This window comes from Euphorbia lathyris, chromosome 1 (genome assembly GCF_963576675.1).
Source record: "Euphorbia lathyris chromosome 1, ddEupLath1.1, whole genome shotgun sequence".
In the NCBI taxonomy this organism is placed as follows: domain Eukaryota; kingdom Viridiplantae; phylum Streptophyta; class Magnoliopsida; order Malpighiales; family Euphorbiaceae; genus Euphorbia; species Euphorbia lathyris.
In genome coordinates, this window is record NC_088910.1 from 99,277,849 (window position 1) to 99,296,400 (window position 18,552).

The 18,552-nt window shown below is 31.9% G+C and overlaps 2 protein-coding genes across 4 annotated transcripts; one reads left to right on the forward strand and one right to left on the reverse strand.

Moving 5' to 3' along the window:
* Nucleotides 1-4,304: 4,304 nt before the first annotated feature.
* LOC136208609 (BAG family molecular chaperone regulator 8, chloroplastic) lies at nucleotides 4,305-6,167 on the forward strand. The gene is made up of 2 exons (XM_065999671.1): nucleotides 4,305-5,068; nucleotides 5,155-6,167. Exons 1-2 carry the CDS (start codon nucleotides 4,448-4,450, stop codon nucleotides 5,980-5,982), a joined length of 1,449 nt encoding a protein of 482 aa, XP_065855743.1. The 5' UTR covers nucleotides 4,305-4,447; the 3' UTR covers nucleotides 5,983-6,167.
* Nucleotides 6,168-15,343: 9,176 nt separating this feature from the next.
* On the reverse strand, nucleotides 15,344-18,552 carry LOC136208620 (membrane-anchored ubiquitin-fold protein 2-like). Of its 3 annotated transcripts, XM_065999691.1 has the most exons (7): nucleotides 18,403-18,552; nucleotides 18,256-18,309; nucleotides 17,993-18,120; nucleotides 17,573-17,801; nucleotides 16,459-16,623; nucleotides 15,789-15,874; nucleotides 15,344-15,690 (listed from the first exon to the last, which is right to left on the reverse strand). In XM_065999691.1, exons 4-6 carry the CDS (start codon nucleotides 17,703-17,705, stop codon nucleotides 15,819-15,821), a joined length of 354 nt encoding a protein of 117 aa, XP_065855763.1. In that variant the 5' UTR covers nucleotides 17,706-17,801; nucleotides 17,993-18,120; nucleotides 18,256-18,309; nucleotides 18,403-18,552; the 3' UTR covers nucleotides 15,344-15,690; nucleotides 15,789-15,818. The 3 variants fall into 3 exon arrangements, with proteins under 3 accessions (XP_065855763.1, XP_065855753.1, XP_065855772.1); XM_065999681.1 differs by having other exon boundaries at nucleotides 18,256-18,534; XM_065999700.1 differs by lacking the exons at nucleotides 18,256-18,309; nucleotides 18,403-18,552 and having other exon boundaries at nucleotides 17,993-18,141.

Here is an 18,552-nt window from a genome sequence, read left to right on the forward strand (position 1 = left end):
TGACGTGGCTGTTTGTAACCGGTGGAAAGATATGAATGCAATAAGTTAATGTGGATGCTGATCGTAGTATGATTTTAATTTGCAATTATACATGCATCGTCCAAATGGACCGATATGATTTGCAAATCAAAGAGGTGTTTTTTTTTTTGACGGTGTGGGTTAAATCATTTTTAATATTAAAATTATTTATTTATTTGAATTAAATAAATTATTAATTAACGGTTACTAATTAATCAACGAGTTTTTTGGGATGATATAAATTTTTATTTTCGTAATTTATCCGATTACTTATTTCTTAGTTAAAATTTGATGTATCTTGATATGGAAAAAGAAAATCGATGGGACAATACTTTGTTGTTTAAAGGGGTCTTTCTAATGCTTGAAATAAAATAGAAAGAAAATTAGTGTGAGAACGTTGATTAGTGATCCGTGATGTCTAAATTAGTAGAATTTTAGATTGAGTATCAAATAATTAGGAGTAATCGCAATTGATGTGTATATATACTTTGATTATGGTGTTATATCGTATTTATAGAATGTTCATGGGTAGATTTGTTAGTTTAATGTCCTCTTTAGACTGTTAGATAATGGACGTATTTTAGGTAGTTTACATCATGCCTGACTTGAGATTTTTGGTAGGTGATTCAGATGTTCTCATTGAAAGGGTTCACAATTTCCAAGAAGCGCTGGTGTCAATAGTGTACCCGATATTTATGGGACTATATGTACCCTATATAAAAGGAATACCCTCAGGGTACCCGTTACCCGTCATAATCTTTTATATATTAAAAAATATTATCATTTTTTAGATGTAAGATGGAGATTTGAACCCCAACCTTTTATTTTTCAACCATTGAGTCAGGGGGGAATCCAGCATGGGGGCAGTTGCCCCCACTGACATTTGTATTTTTTTTTAAATCCAGGTATTAATTTTGAAGTTTTAGTGTTTTGCCCCCTCAGGTTTAGGGTTTATTGGTTTTATAATTGAGGATGAAGAATGATTTTAAATTTAAGATTTTATTTTTATTTTTTTAACTATGTTTTAAAGCAAAACAACATCGTTTTATTTAATTAGAACTATGTCGTTTTATTTACAACAAAAATAAAAAGTAAATATTTAAATGTAAAACTAAATAGGTTCTAATCCCTGTCAAAAAAAAGGTTCTAAAACAAACCATCGGTCTCTCTTACTCTCTTTAGTCTATTTAGTTCTTCTTCCTCAATTCCTCTTTCTTCTTAAGTCTAAATTGAAATCTCTAATCCTAAGTAAGATTAAATCAAAATCGACAGCCAATCCCTCCGTAATTGGATCGTTGGTCCAGCACTACATCTAGATCCTCTCTGCTTTTGTATTTTTTTTGCTCCTACTTAAATTTTGATTTGATATTTCTGCTACTATTTTACTTGAACTTGAGCTTTGATTCCTGGTTTTCTATAATTATTATTTTCTGGATAAAAATTATTTTAGTCGCATTGTTGCCTTCATGGGGGAGAAATCCTGGATTCGCCCCTGCATTGAGTGATACCACTAAGCTATTTTGTTCTTATTAATTAAGGTTCAATTTGTTCAATTTTTAGATGGATGATTTATTAAATTTATACTTTGTTAAATTTGTAATATTTTTTATTTTATTTATTGATTCTTAAAGGGTAAGAGTACCCGCGGGTACTCATGAATTAAATGGGGCGGGTATGGGATGCAAAAACTATACCAGTTAGAGTAATGGTACGGGTACGGGTAATTAAAAAATAAACTGGTAAGAGTTTGGGATTGGCACTACCCACGAATACCCTACCCGTTGACATCCCTAGCAAAGTGTAAGTGTTCTTTCTCTCCAATTTTTTTTTTTATTGCATGAAAGTGTTTAAGCGAAAGAATTCTCGCAAGCCATCGACTTTGGAAGAAATTGCTCTGATCTCCTCCAACAATAATGAGAACATGCCTCTACGAAAAATGGAGCAAATGGAAAACAGTAAGGGAAAATGGTGGAGGTTGAGACAATAAACAGAACCCTAAAGCCTACGATCAAGGCTCAATCTTGAAGGCTTCTCAATTAGTAGAATTGTAAATCGAATTTCCCCCTGGAGATGCATCTTCCCAGTCATGGGCAACACATTAATGAAGGTCTCCAAAATGGGATGGAGATATTGTTGGGGTTTATGTTCAATTTCTAATGTATGACATAAAATTTCCTCTTCCAGATCTATTGTAACCATGTTGGAAGAGTTTCACTTGTCTCTGTGCAAATTGGCATCAAATGTTTGGTTGGAATTATTAGCACTGAACAAGTTTTGTTCCATTCTAAACCTTGTCTTGAATGACATCGTCGTTCTAAAGGCCTATTAGAAGAAAAGGAGAAGATTTTTACTACTAGAGTAAAGAGCCAATCCTTAGGACTTTGGAGGCCTCCTGCTCAGAAAATCAGATAGCATTAAGAGGTTTAAAGATAAATGGTTTTGGTTGGGATCAAAGATCGATTCCCTAGAGCATCCTTATCCTATAGGATTTTTTTATGCATATTGATGTGAGGGATTCTAAGCTGAACTTGATGGGTTTAGGGGTGTAAACGAACCTTGATAGTTCGTAAACTATTCGAGCTCGGCTCTGTAAAAGCTCGATCAAAGCTCGGCTCGAGTTCGGGATCGGCTTGATCACTAACGAACTGAGTTCGAACTTCCTCAGTTCGGCTCGAAAGCTCACAAGCAGTCTCAATTATTTTTAATTACTATATATATTTCATTATATATATATTTAATATATATTTCATTGGTTATTATTAGTTTTCATCACAATTCACAACTCAAATAAGATTTAACCCATAAAAAAACGACACAAAAAAGCTTAGACATTTGACTTTTTAACAAGACAATTAGGTTTTGATAAGAAACAAAATACATTACAAACTTTAATATATATTTCAACTTTTGAAATTTTTCTCCGAGTTTGTGTTTTCAGACCAAAAGTATCATCTACTATTCTGAAATATCGACAATAACATGAATGTTTTTCTTTATAAATATTTTAAACTCATATGGAGTATGTTATAAGGTTTTTTTGTTTTCCACGCTACTTATTCTATGCATATATGATGAATTTGGTTAAAACTCGTTAGAAGCTCGATAAAAGCTCTCGGTTCGAGAGGGCTCGGCTCGAGATATTAATGAGCCAATACTGAGCCTATCTAGGGTTCGGCTCGGCTTGGCTCGTTTATACCTTTAGTTGGGTCCACAATTTGCCTGAGATAAGATAGAAAAGTGGTGAAAGAAGGATCGGAAACCAATGATCCCCACTATGATGCCTAAATCAGTGTTGAGAATGATATTAATGTTCTGTTCTTTTTTTCTGAAATTAAGTAAATTGAACTGAATTCTATTGAAATTGAAATAATGATATAATTCTTTAAAAATAACAATAATTAAAATAAAAAGTTTATAAAAATAATAATAGTTAATAATAATAAATAATTATAATTATAATTGATAATAATAAATTACTGAATTGATTAAGCGATAAAAAAAGGTAAATTTACTCAATTTTATATGTTACACGTTAGGATTAAATTTTAAGGTTAAATTTATTATGTATGGAATAAAGGGTTTGTAAGGAAATGAAAAATTATAAAGTGACTAAAATGTCCCACTCAATTAATTATGTATATTAGTTACTTCCCATATAATTAAATCATGTTACTTACGATTGTTTTTAATTACATATCTAAATAATAATTATCTAATTTCATATATTATTTATTTAAAAATCTAATCAATTATAGTATAATTTAAATTAAATTATAAAATATATATTCTATTATTTTATTATATTTATATGTTAATAATATTAATAAAAATAATAATTATTTAATTTTTATATCTATTAAATTATAATAAATTCTTAATGAAGTTAACTTTTAATATAAATGAATTATGAAAAAAATACATTGGTATTGGTATGGGTTTGTTTGACAATCACAAATTGGTTTTTCTTTTTGTGGTAATGCACCCAAAAAAAACAATGGGATAAATAATGTGCTTGATTTGGTATTAGTTAATTTTAACAAGGGCAATAATGGAAAATGAAATTTGTAACCCTCCTAAACCCTCCAAATCGGTGGGTTTGAAAATTGAAACAAATATACACAAATCAAACTTTTCCAAACCTTTCCTAAACCCTTCAAAACCTTTACCCTTCTAAATTTATATCCTCCAAATAAAGAATTCCACAAACCCTCCCAAACTCTTCCCTTACTAACCCTCCCAAACCCCATCCAATCAAACCCTTAATGAACCAGATGGTTTATTTTGTATTTTTCCATTAAATATATGAAAAGAATTTGCTAATGTGTATTATGAAAACTGCTTTCTCCGACTACAAATGGAATATAAACAAAAAAAAATTTGCTGATCCAAACCCCTTTTCACCCAAAATTCCTCGCCGCATCGGACTCTAATGGCTTCTCACCACCCTTACAACCACCACCACCACCACCACCACCACCATTCTCAAAATCCCATCCCCGCCCCCTGCAACTGCCATTACAACGATTGCTGCTCTCAATCTTCTCCGCCTCCACAACACTTATCAATTGACCCTATTTTGCAAGCTCTTTCCCTTCTCCTTCAACGGCAGCAACCCAATCACCACGCTCACCTAAACAAACATCAGGCTCGCAAAAACCCTCACCATAACTTACAATTTCAGGCGCAGAAGCTGCATTCGGAACTGCTTGGTGAGGATGAACTAACCCACTCTCACTCTGTTATCTCTTCTCTTCTTCAACGGATCAGCTCTCTCGAAACCTCTCTTGCCCACTTTCATGCTTCTTCGTCTTCCAATAAGCATCGCTATCCTTCGTATTCACTTCGAGAAGCAGCTGCCCGCGTTATTCAAGCTCATTTCCGTGCCTTTCTTGTTCGGAGATCGCGAACCCTAAGTCAGCTTCAGGATCTTGCTTTTATCAAATCCAGCTTCAACTCTCTCAAATCTTCTATTTCGAATAGAAACCATTTTAATTATGGGTCCGTTTCGCAGAAAGCCATGGATTTGTTGCACAAGCTTGACTCAATTCAGGTATATCATCCGCGTACTTTTCTCTTATTTTTCAAAACAATAGCTTCTTATTAATCTGATTTTTGTCGTGTGGGTTTTGCTGTTAGGGCGGCGACCCTATGATCAGAGATGGTAAAAGGTCAATTAGCGGAAACATAGTGAGATTTTTGGAGTACATTGATGCAATTACAGTTAAAAGGCATGAACGTTCATGCAAACCTGTAAAAAATGTTAGATTTGTTAGGAATAGTAACACGTCTAGGGCTTTAAATTCCAATGGACATTTTAGTGTTCCTCAAAAGGAACTAGTGGAGAAATTAAGTGAAAGAGTTGAAAAGATTCGTGGGTTTTCAAGGGTGTTTGATAATGATGAGGAAGATGTAGAGCTTGAAGGTTTTCAGGAATTCATTGATGACGATGACAATGATGAAGAAGAGAAACCCGAATATCACAGGGTCCTCGTTGATGGAAAGCACAACAACTCCAAAATTAAAAATGGGGTTTTGGTGAAAAACACTGATGGTAAACCTAGAGTGAAGAAAACTGTAAGCTTTGCTGACAATGAGGACTTGTGTAGGATTTTCAGTGACCCCCCTGAACCAGTTTCAAATGGAGATGGCAGTGTATCTGATGGGAGCAATTCCATTGACGATCACGTAGAGCACATGGATTATAATGAAATCGAAGAACAACGAAAGGGAACGAGCGACAATGCTAAGAATGATGAAGTTTATCAGGAGCAGAAAGCTGCATCTTCACATACCAGTAATGGTGAGAGAAGTGGTGCAAGGAATTTAAGAGGTGGATATTCTGAAATGATTAGTATTCAGCAGAATGAAGATGGCAGATTAGTTTTTTCTCCTCCAGTTCCTGTGAAGATGGAATCAAGAGCTGATTTGATGCAGAAGAGGAAGACGGTGAAATTTGTTACATAGGAGAACAGATCAAATGCTTCATTTTTATTCTAATTAGGGGGTGGATGTATTTCCCATGGGTAACTTTTTGTTCTAGTTTCTGGTAGGTGATGAACTTGATTGTGGAGGCCTTGTTATGCATTTATGAGGATTTGTGATTGTGATTTTGCTACCTTATCTAAACAAATTTGACTTCAAGAAAATCATATTTGAGATTTCCTGGCTATGGTTTTATAATCCATGTCATGTCAGCCATTTATAGCAACTGTTTCAACAGCAGCTATGCCTTAAAATGGTGAAAACAAGATTGTGGCCATGAGAACTCTTCATTTCTCAACAAAGTACATCTTGTTCTTCATCAAATCTTGCTGCTACCTCTTATCTGAAGGATTAATTTTACAGCAAACGAAAAAAGATTCAAAAGTTTCATTGTCAACTAATGTGAACTTGAGTAGAGGCTTAGTGTAAAATGTATCAAACTCTGCCTTTGCTTCTTTCTGGTGTCCAAATTCCAAAGATATCTATATTGCTCAGCACAATCTTGTATGCTAGTCTTGCTGTTACATAACCATCAAAAAGTGAATTCACATTGCACTTTGCTGGCGGTCAGGGAAATTCTTAGCTGCACACTATGTTACACGGACACGGGAAACGTCTTTTCTATAAAACATAGGACACGGAAATGTGGGGGAAACGTGTAAATATTAAAAATATTGGGACATATTTATAAATATTAAAAATATATTTTTATATTTGAATTTTTGTAATATAACTAAATAAATGCATATGAAAAAATTTATAAAACTCTTACCTAACCATAATTATTAGATACATGAAATATAAATGATGTCAAAAAAAATATTAAGAGAAAAAAAGATAAAACAATGAAAGTTTTCCTCCTGAATACTAAAAATCTATTTTTTCAATGTTTATTTCTATTTTCACCAACAAGTAGGGATTTTAGCTCCGGTTCATCTAAAGTTTTCCTCATTGTCTTTTGGTTTACCTAAAATTTATTGCTGCACATAAAGAAACACATACTCCTTTGGATATTCCTGCTCCTTTTCTCTTCAAATAAGGATAGACCATAATTGCTCTGTTTACCTCTGTTTTTTCTGAATCCCAGACAGATATGGATATCCAACTTTTGAATATTACGGAAACGGTCTCAAAACGTATCCTAGAAGTTTCCGGGAGTTTCCGTATCCGAAACGTATCGGATACGTGATACGCAAGCATGTTGAACTATCCGTGCTTCATATTGCACATAAGAATTTGAGCAGATTGAAGTGTATTTTGCAAAAGAGATGTGGTTGATTAATACTCGATGCAGAAGTGTATTTTGCGAGAAAAATGTGTTTGATTAAGACTCGGTGCAGACGAGTAACGTTCTCTCAAAGCACCGCTGAACTTAGATTTAATTGTTGTTTGTTTTGGGATTGTTAATGTTGTTAAACATAATAATAATATGTTAAATTATTATTATATTTATTTGATTGTTTTTTGGAAGATATTTATTTGATTGTTAATGTGTTTAAATATAATAATATATTCAATTCTTATTATATTTATTTGATTGAAAATAATTTGGTTTGAATGTCTGCAAATTATTTGGTTTGAATGTCTGTAAATTATTTCTAACAGAATGTATCTCTTATTTATACTAAATTTCGAATGAACTTTATAATAAAATCAAGTCATTATAATAATAAGAAAAGAAAGTCATTCTTGCTTAAAAAAAGTCATTAGAGTTTTAAATTAAATATTTATTTAAAAAAATTGTGAAGAATTCTACAATCCAAATTATCAAAAGATTCAAATATGGGTTTGATGCTTACTTTTTTGAAGTTTTGATTAATTTTAAGTAGGTAATGGAAAAATATTTTAGAAATATGGATTTGTATTACTAGTCACGTTTTTTCCACGTCAAAGTTATTTGGGAAAAAGAACGATTAATCCACGATCTAAGAACGAAGTTTCACTAACTAAGAAAAGAGAGGGGGTGACGTCGAATTGTATGGAGAAGATGAAGATAATTATTATGTCTGACTATTCCTCTATTTATAGGTTAGGTTTCCTTATCTTTCCAGGATTAGACAATAATTAATTCATATTCAGATACTGATTCTAATTCTTGATTAGATTAGTATCCCTAGTTAATTAATTGGATAACTAGGATTTCTAATTATCTAATTTCTTAACTAGACAAATATCTGAATCCAATTTTAATCCAGTCGGAAATTCCTACATCTCCCACTCAAACGTATTAAATTCGCTTTACCTTTCTCTTTTCATATTTGTAAGGAGATCGTGCGACTAGCATACCGTTGAGAGTATTGTTGCTATATACTTGTTAGAGATATAGAGTACCTCGATAACTTAAGTAGTATACACCTGTTAAGGTTGTACAAAAAGCATTGGTAAAATGTATGCTTTTATCTCAAGTTTCATATCACATCCCTTGTATTCTTTTACTTTGATCTCTATAAAATTCTATTTTCACAATTATACATCTCAATATAATTGTCCTGACTATGAAACATAGAAACTTGAAATGAGTCTTTTTAACCATGTTTCTTTTATCATAATTTAAAGTTTACTTATCCAATCAATCTCATTCTGAGTTGAATTATCACCTAGCCCATCGGAGAATCCGACCAAAACAAACAAATTTAAATTATACTTCTAAAACAAGCAAAGGTTCTAAGGATACGAGTTTCGAAATCCTCAATGATTATTGATAGCACTCAAATAATATCATTGTACACGTGTGCTCATCTTAAGCTAACAGGAACGCGCAGATCAACGAGAGTCGTCAGATCAAACTAAATAGGATTAAAACCTCTCTTCAGACACATGGACCAATGAGAAAGATATTTGAATCCTCCTCGGATCAGAATGTATCAATCCCGCCTAGGATTAAGGAATCTCAAATCAGGTATAATGCAAACTATCTAAAATACGTTCATCACTTAGTTGTCTTCTGAGGATAATCGGAAAATTGTTGAATGATCCCTTAGGCTTCCTAGAAATAGAACGCAAATACATAATCAATGTACATACACACATCTATTACAATTTCTCTCAATTCCTTGGTACTCTGTTTTAAACTTTGCTAACTTAGGTATTAGAGTATGGTCATTTTGTCAACGGTCTCACGCAGAATATCTTTCTATCTTATCTCAAGCGACGAAAAAAACTCTTTAAGCAATGGAGTACTAGCTCACATATTCTCTCATATCACTTATGGAGCATATGCTCTTTTTATGTATAAGAAAGAAAAGGGGATAAGTGTAAAAATACTCTCAACATTAGTAGCTAAGAATAATTTTATTCCTAACATCGATTATACTCTACCTAATATGGAATCTCGTTATTATCACCACAACTTTTTGCATTATGTTATTATTCAGAACTAACAGATCAAAAACATGTATTCTTTTTTTTTAAATTAAAAAAAAGTGTAAAAGACTAAATAATGTTTTGAACTTTTTTTATTTTATTTCAATATGTTACTGATGATTGATAAAATGACACACATGTAAAAGACTAAATAATGTTTTGAACAAGATTTAGACTTCGTAATAATCATTAAAACAGGTCAATTTTCAAATGTTGTGAGTAAAATTATCCTAACTTACAAATCTTAATAATATAATTGTATCATTTATAACATTAAATATAAAATTACTCATAGCCTTTGTCTGTGAGGAAGTTAATCGAGGTAAATATGACTCATGGAATGTAAAATATCACATTAACTTTGTTTGAGAGTTTTGTTTAGAGTAAATGAAGATTGATGAAAGTTAAACTTTTATTTCCTTTAAAGTTTAAATTCTAACCTCCAAATTGGAGGTTAATGGAAATAATGAAAATTTCATTAAAAAATTTATCCCTGCTGAATAAACTCTAACTTTTCTTCTCTTTTGTATTTAAACTCTCAAACGAAGTTAAACTTTTAACTCTCAATTACATTCTATAAACTACCAAACAAGTTTAATTTTTAACTTTCATTTTCATCATCCCTTTTCCTTTCCATTACCTCATTTAACTTTCATCTCCATTAATATTAGACATGTTCATAGGTTGGGCTGAACCGAGCTCGACCCAGGCATAATCGGATTTTACATTAAACTATCGTGTCCAAGCCCAGCCCAGCCCGTATTATATATACACCGGACTAGACTAATGTAAGAAAATTGATTCCCAAGCCAAACTCATCCCGTATTATATTTACACCGGACTCGGACTGGCCAATGTAAGAAATTGATTCTCAAACTCAGTCCAGTCCATCCAACTAATATATATTTATATTAAAATAATTATTTAAAATTAATATTAAACTTTAAATGTAAAATAATAAAAACGAATTAACTAATCTAGAGCAGCTCCTGAGATCAGTGCAACGATATATCAACTTGCGCCAATCTGAAGAGCTGCTTCCTATAATTGAAGAGTTAAACATATATATAAAATTGGGTTGTGCCTAATTCATGAAACTAACTATTAACAAAAATAATTAATAAAAATAACTATTAACAAAGTAATAAAAATTAAATAAATGTAAAAAAAACATATATATAATATAAAAGATGGATCAGACCGGATTAGGCTCAGGCTTTTGACACAAATCTCAAGCCCAATCCATTTGATATGTGGGCTTAAACGGGTTCGGAACGGTTCTCAGTATATATATTCAAGTTCAACCCAATAAAGGCGGGTTTAGATGGACTAGGCGGGGGGTAAATTTCATCAATGGTGTACAACATTTACCCTATTTCACACTTTGGTGTACAACCTTCGATTTGTCTCACTAATATGTACGAATTTATAAGTGACCTCCCACTTTGGTATACAGCAGGTAAAAATGACCGGTCAACACGAAATCAACGCGCCACATCAGCCGTTTGACCGGTCAAAAAGTCAAAATTTGACCACCTAAAATAAAATTACTCATATATCCTCTCCTTTTTCCTTCCTCCTTCCTCCTTCCTCCTCCTTTCCCTTTCCCTTTCCCTTTCCCTTTCTAACTCCTCTCTTTCTATCTTATTTCTCTTCATTTAATCTCTTCATTCAATCACAATTACTAAGAATTACATTGAAATTAAGATACAAAAGAAAACAATTACTAAAATAGAAAAATACACCAACAATAACAATAATAATAGCATGCTCCATTTACGATCAATAATAAAAACCAGCCCAACCATGGAACACATTTACATCATATCAAGCTGAAACTTTAGACAATTTATTAATATCTTCCCTAAGAAAAAGCACTATCAACATGCATGACATCTAGCAATAAGCTTTCACCTTTATAAGCATTAAGGTTCAAGCAACATGTTGGAGCATATTTTGAAATTGAATAGATTGAATGGGCAGAATTGAATAGATTGAAATTGGAAAGTATTTATATGGTTTTAACTAGTATATAGTTTAGTGATTGTTTCAAGAAATGGATTAAACAAATTGCAGCATTTAGTTTTGTAGCCTCAATTGCTTTTTCAAAGTGATTTAGTGTCTCTTGCCTATGGGTTGTGCAATCTCCTATTTTACCTCTATTTAAATGTTTCATCGCAATAAAAATAAAAGTAATGCTAGAAAACAATAAAAATGGAGTGTATAATTTAATTTCTTTAATCCATTTCTCCAAACAATAACTAAGATTAAAATTAAATGATACATGAAGATCGGTAAAAGGTTATGCTTGTGTAAAACTATCATCTCAAGCTAAGAAATTTAAAAGCAATGAAAAACGATTGCAAACTAATTCAATTGAAAGTCTTGAACAGAGGAAGAACACGACATGCAGATGAGTAAAGGTAGAAAATATATTTTTGTTTTTCGGAGAAGTTGGGTATGTGCTAGTTTGATAATCCCCATTGGTACCTTACACTTAACCCAGAATTCATAATTGTATTTTTCTATTTTAGTAATTATTACTTTTTATCATAATTTCAATTCAATTTTTACTCATTGTGATTGAATGAGGAGATCAAATAAAGAGAAATAAGATGGAGAGAGAGGAGTTAGAGAGAGAAAGGGGAAGGGAAAGGGAAAGGGAAAGAGGGAAGGAGGAAGGAGAGGGTATATAAGTAATTTTATTTTAGGTGGTCAAATTTTGACTTTTTGACCGGTCAAACTGCTGATGTGGTGCGTTGACTTCGCGTTGACCGGTCATTTTTACCGGCTGTACACCAAAGTGGGAGGTCACCTATAAGTTCGTACATATTAGTGAGACAAATTGAAGGTTATACACCAAAGTGTGAAATGAGGCAAAGGTTGTACACCATTAATTAAATTTACCCACTAGGCGGGATAACAAACTCGTGAAAAGGTCAAATTAATATTAACCTCTAATCTCTCAAACAAAGACTTAATTATTAACATTAGATAATATTTTTACGCCTTATAAAGAATTGGTATATCCTAAAAATATCTACGGACGACCCTTATATTTTCTTTATTTTGTGGTGTATACTATACTCCCAATATGTTGTACAATTTCAGTCGGAGGTGGAAACAAAATATTGGATGGTTTAAAGTAAGAGGAAATTATATCAAAAATCAGATTTAATTTTACATTTATCAAAATCACTTTTATGTATTTTATCATTCTATGATTTTAAATCTTAAAATATCATAATATCATAACTTTATTTTTGTTTTTGTCAAATTTTCAGTTAATCATTTATAGGGAAAAAAATAGTTTTAAAAAAATCACCAGATAAAACATTTAAATAAATTTATTCAAGAGTTTGAAACTCGTGTAAATAATTTATCAATCCTGATTATTATGCAATTTACCCGTTAAGTAACAATCACAAAGAATACATAAATCTCATTTTACATGTACATATACTTAAAAGCATTTCTAAAATACTTTTTTAACGGGCTCTTAAGTTAAAAAATTTGAGCAGTTTTAATTAAAAACCAACTGTAAAAGACTTTTGGTCACTGGTATGGGGGATGAAAGAGAAAAAAAATTACAAATCTCATTTAGTCCATATTTATTTTAGAGATAGGTAAGGAGAGAAAGGAATGATAAGAGTCTTATCTCTCAAATCTTATACCAATAATATAATTTTAATATGATAGAAAAGTTCATTTTATTTCTGTTTTACTAGTTATATAATTTAAGTAAGGGTAATATAGTAAAATGTATTATTTTATCTATATTTATATCCAACATGTCAAATATTGAATAATATCTCACAGTTATCGTATTTTTATTCTCTATCTAAATCTTTTATCCTTATTCATATCACAATCTTTATCTATATCCCCATTAAATATCAAACGTCCCGTAAAGTTCAACCTTCTTCTCTATTATTGAGGAGCATCTTTCAACTTCTAATCTACTACTTATTTCATTTTTTTTTTATTAATAATCTAATAGTAAATACAACAATATATAATAATCTTAGTGATAAAAAAATGGTAAATGTAAAAGCTATGGTTACTTTGTTTTTGACAAAATAACATTTACTTTGTGTGTTTTCACTATTGGATTAATTTTATACTTCATCATCCAATGGTGAAAATACACCAAGTAATGGTACTTTGTTAAAAACAAAGTAACCATAGAAGGCACCAAAAAAATATAAAAAAAAAAACTATTGTTAAAGATGATATGTATTATTGGGTGACGAATGAGGGATATAGTCATGTGGTTTTTGAGTCAGATGCGAAATCTATGGTCGATGCTATTAATTCCAGAACTGGCGATATATCGGAATTTGGTTCGTTGGTGTCCTGTTGTCGCTCTCTTCTTCTCAACAACAATTATTCTGTTTGTTTTGTAAGGCGACAAGCGAATGAGGTGGCTCACTCTTTAGCAAAGTCCTCTCGTTCTTATTCTTGTCCCATGTTTTTTATGTTGGTCCGTCTTTTTTGCAATCTGTACTTAACTTTCTTTTCGAAAAAAAAAAGACGATATGTATTATAATATCTAAATAGTTAACAAATTATTTATTTACTATTATTTTTAGAAAATATAATAAAAACCGATTAGAGTTAGAGATATTCTAAGAAACCAAAAATTGTGTGGTTTAAATTTCTTTGTACGATCGAAAGAGTACGATGACAAGTTGTCTTTGGTATTAATTTAAGAGGCAAATAGGAGGAATTTAACAGAATTCATTAGTCAAGTCTGCATTAATGTATTACAAAAGGATGAAGTCAAATGAAAGTGTCATGAAGACTTTAAACTTGGGAGTATCCAAATTCCATTTGAAAACATTAAACATTTAATGCCTCTAAACATCCATCTTTTCTTGCTTCACTATAAATATTAATTACTCCACCAAAAAACCAAGCACAATATACATTTATAAATTAAAAACTACCTATGATAAATCGGGTGAAAATATATTCCAAACAACTTTAATTCTTAATTTTTTTAGTTGTTGAGATTTTGTTTTGTGAGGTTAATAGAAAAGCGTTTGTTTAGAGAAAAAAGAAAAACTAGAAAATAGTGATTTGGAAATTAAAGGCAAAGTAAAAAGGATATGTGTGTATTTTACGTTAAGAGATATAGATAAGGATAAAGTACAGAATAAGGATAAATATAAGATAGTTGAAATTTATTATTCCATATTTAGTATATTAGATAGAGATAAAAAATAATACATTTTACTATATTACCCTCACCGAGTCAAGGATTTCACATCCAAGTTGCACTATGTTTCCTTCACAAAAAAAAAAAAAAGGAAAGAAAAATACTCTTTCCTTCTTTGACTCCTTAAAGTAACTTTCAGGATTTAGAATGAAAATTATAAACCCAAATTCCACCCACAGTATGGGCACATAGTTAAATCAAAATAACAAAAATAAAATAATGAGTCCAGATCATATAATATATACAATCTGATTGCAATCAAATTCAGCAAGCCAATAAAGTTGCAGGCAACTCAAAAAAAAAATGTGTAATTAGCATTAGCAGCATCTCATTAAATATTTAACAATATCTCTACCCAACACTGAATCTTTTATTTGGACATTTGCTGGATAACACCTCATCCTATCCTATAAAGGATACTTGCCACTTCTGAATAAAGAATCAAACTTTCATGTTTTCATCAACATTCAACAGCAGACAACTTGTAGTGTGGAGATATTATTTTAGGAAAGAGAATCAAATATGTATCAAAAGGTGTATGCATTCCCAAATCTTGACAACTCTATTTATTAACGGAATTTCAATACATGTGGTGTACGCGCCTCAAACGCAAGTGGTATTTGCGTGCAGTCAGAGATAGTAGATACTATATTTGGATTTTATCTATAAGCTTGAACTTTTAGCTCAATTGATTCCTTAACAAAAGTAGCTTGTGAAAAACCAGATATACTCATTTGAACAGCAAGAACACAGACGGAGTCGAGGATTTAATTGAATGTGACTGCTCATTTAATGACAGCTTTCTGTGCTTTAACAGTTTTCAGGTTGCGGAACTAGTAATAACACAAGACATGACTCGAATTTAAAAAGAACACACAAGAATCCATGCCTATCAGAAATTCTCAACTCAACATATAAATCTCAGATTGTTGTTGCATAAAAGCAGAGTTCAATCAGACTCTTAACATTAATCACTGTATACCACAACTGTGTGATGAAGGCAAAGACCTGCACCAGAAGACGACCGATGATAAATATGCATGACGCCATTGTATCCAATTGAGCTGGTGAAAACCCTAATCTATAACAGCTCCAGAACGATTCGCCTGTATAGGTTTTTGACAGGAAAGCGAAGATAAGAACAGATACATATACTAACTTCAAAAGTAAAATGCCGAATGGGATATCAAGTAACAAAATTTACCTTGATGTCAACCCCGCTATGTTGCTGTAATTATAATATAACACAAACACATTTGTTCTGCTTTGATTGATTGGCTGCTTTCTTTTCTGGTACCAGAAACAAATGCCATTCAAATAAGAAACAATTTAATAATCATAACATATTTTAAAAGACAGTTAGTAGGAGAATCTATTCAAATAAACTTTGGACAATAAGAAAAGCCAATGAAATGTAGTTGGAACAGTTAGTGGTTCCCTCATGAAGTGGCCAATAATTGTATAAGTTAACATTTAATATTGTATTAGGAGGAGGCTTTTGGGACTCAAATTAATAAATAAATTCCATTTCTTGTCCTTAGCTCTGAACATATTGATTTATGAGGTCAAACAAATGCAGGCATTCATCAACAAAAACTATAAACAAACAGATTGAGTAAGAGAGAGAAAGGAAACGGGTTGCCGCTCTTAAAACCATAAAGATAATGCCTTTTTCTTTGTTTAAATAACAGGCATCCAGCTGTGAGAAATTAGATATTTGTTTAAAATCCTAGAATAGAAACAAACAAAACTTACCTTACAAGTCAAATACAGATTAAGAAAATTAGATTTCAAGTATATCTGAGGAAACAGCCAGTGAAGAAGGATATATATGGAACTCTTATCTGTAAAGCTTTCGGAAAATGAACTAGTACCTTTATCTACGGAAGAAGGTTGAACAACTACATGCATAGTTGTAACTCCACCAGGTATATCACACAGTGGGCTCCGACATTCCCCTACAGTTCGGTTGTTCTCAAGTATTTTTCCAGCGCTTATTAACTTGACATCTTTCACAGTTTTTGGACCATTATCCTTCTCTGTCAAAGATAAATTTTGTCGTTACTCGAACCAAATAGAAGAAACAAAAACTCACAAAGATAATTTTTGTCGTTACTCAAACCAAATAGAAGAAACAAAAAATTCACAAGGATAAATTTTGTCGTTACTCGAACCAAATAGAAGAAACAAAAACTATTTAAATTATTCTACACGAATTTCCAAATTATTTTACCGAAGAATAACCAGAAAACAAAATCTGAAAGTGGTGACCTCATAAGGAAATGAGATCAAAAAGTGTAATTCTGTTTTTAGTTGTTTTGCTTGTAACTCAACAACATTTTACTTTAGGTCTTATATATAAATGTAATTTCAAGTATTACCACGCAATCACCCGTACATATAGTCATGACATTGACGAATGCAGGTACACCTAAACAATAATTTATCATGCATGGATTACATTATAGTTCACATGGGCATTATCAGGATCTAAAGTTCTAAAGAAACCTAGATTTTGGTTTTCATATATTCTACATTAGTACTTTTTCCAGTCCGCAGTTGCTACGCTACAACAGATACCGAACCAAACCAAAACAGTTAGGGATCCTTGTTCTCTAGCTCTGATCGACTCCAATGTGAACAATGCACACATTGTTAAGGAACTCGAGTTTTCTGGCTGTCATCAATGGGATAAGCATGAATCAAGGAATTGGTTGAAGCTACTTAATTTTGATTAAATTAGAGTAACACACAGTGGCTTCATTTCAAAGCTTAAATTAGGAATGCATATTTGATTAACTGCAAATTGAAAGGTTGTGATGTATGTTAAAGGCCCCCTTTCTGAATTTTCAGCATCAAAAAGAAAGAATGCTCCAAGAAGTTCAGATAGAAGTATAACTCAAGTCATACTGTGTGCAGTCTTATAATACATGCTATAACCAGATTCCACAAAGAAATATGCAAAAGAAAATAAAATTCTAACAATACCTTTAGGCCATTGAGCCAGAATACTCTCTTTCAAGGTTGCTACACTTGCAGCAGCAGGGAAGGCTTTGGGACCAATATCCGACCCATCAAATAATCGAAACTTAATCTCTAACTGATCTTGTACCCCGGCCATCTTCAGTGAATCTCAATCTTCCAGTTTAAATTAATGGCAAACCCAGTTAAGTTTCTGGACAAAGATAGATTTCACCAAGATTCTGAAATGATGATTCTGCCAAATCAAAAATAAAGTCAGAGAAAGTGGCTCTTCCATTTATCATACATACATATCAAAATTGAGACACAAAGGTGTGAAAATGGAAACTGGAGCATTATCAAACAAGATCATAATGAGCCTATCCAAAAATAGGGCATATTCTGCAACAAATTATGCCAAATAAACACACAGACTGACACACATACCCAGAATCAAGGTAAAAACTTAAAAGCTCCGGCAAATCACCAAAAATCACAAGCCTTCCAAAAATCCTGAACTGGGCGAAGAAGGTCAACTCGAAATCAATTCGAACAGTTGTTCAATATCGAATAATCTGCACGGAGAATGATACGATGCACAATTGATGAGAAGAACTAGCAATCAAAATTAAAAAGAACAGAATCAATCAAATCACAAGTCGATCAGTTGAAATACATGAAAAACAATAATAAAATCTTGAATGGGTTACCTTAGTTGGATGTAAAATTGATCTGGGTGAATCGATGTTTAGCTGAAAAAGTATCTAAGAAGAAAGAAGAAGCGTGTATATGAATAGTGAAAGAAAAATGGAGAAGAAGAGATGAAATAATAAAAATCCCAAAAGGGAGGGGATTACGGAGATTTCAAAGTCATCTAAAATCTGTGGTCAATGCTTCCATTCTTGCCTGCCTTCTCCTAGCAATCGCCTAAGACCATGGAAGTCGACAGATTTCTCTCTTTTTAATACAAAAGACTGACCTTTTTACCATACACACCGATTTTTTTT

Coding starts and splice junctions, on each gene's coding strand:
- LOC136208609 (XM_065999671.1), top strand. CDS start 4,448: ATGGCTTCTCACCACCCTTACAACCACCACCACCACCACCACCACCAC. Junction 5,069..5,154: donor ACAAGCTTGACTCAATTCAG/GTATATCATCCG, acceptor TTTTGCTGTTAG/GGCGGCGACCCTATGATCAG.
- LOC136208620 (XM_065999691.1), bottom strand. CDS start 17,705: ATGGCCGGGGTACAAGATCAGTTAGAGATTAAGTTTCGATTATTTGAT. Junction 16,624..17,572: donor TCTGGCTCAATGGCCTAAAG/GTATTGTTAGAA, acceptor TATCTTTGACAG/AGAAGGATAATGGTCCAAAA. Junction 15,875..16,458: donor ACCTTCTTCCGTAGATAAAG/GTACTAGTTCAT, acceptor TTCTGGTACCAG/AAAAGAAAGCAGCCAATCAA.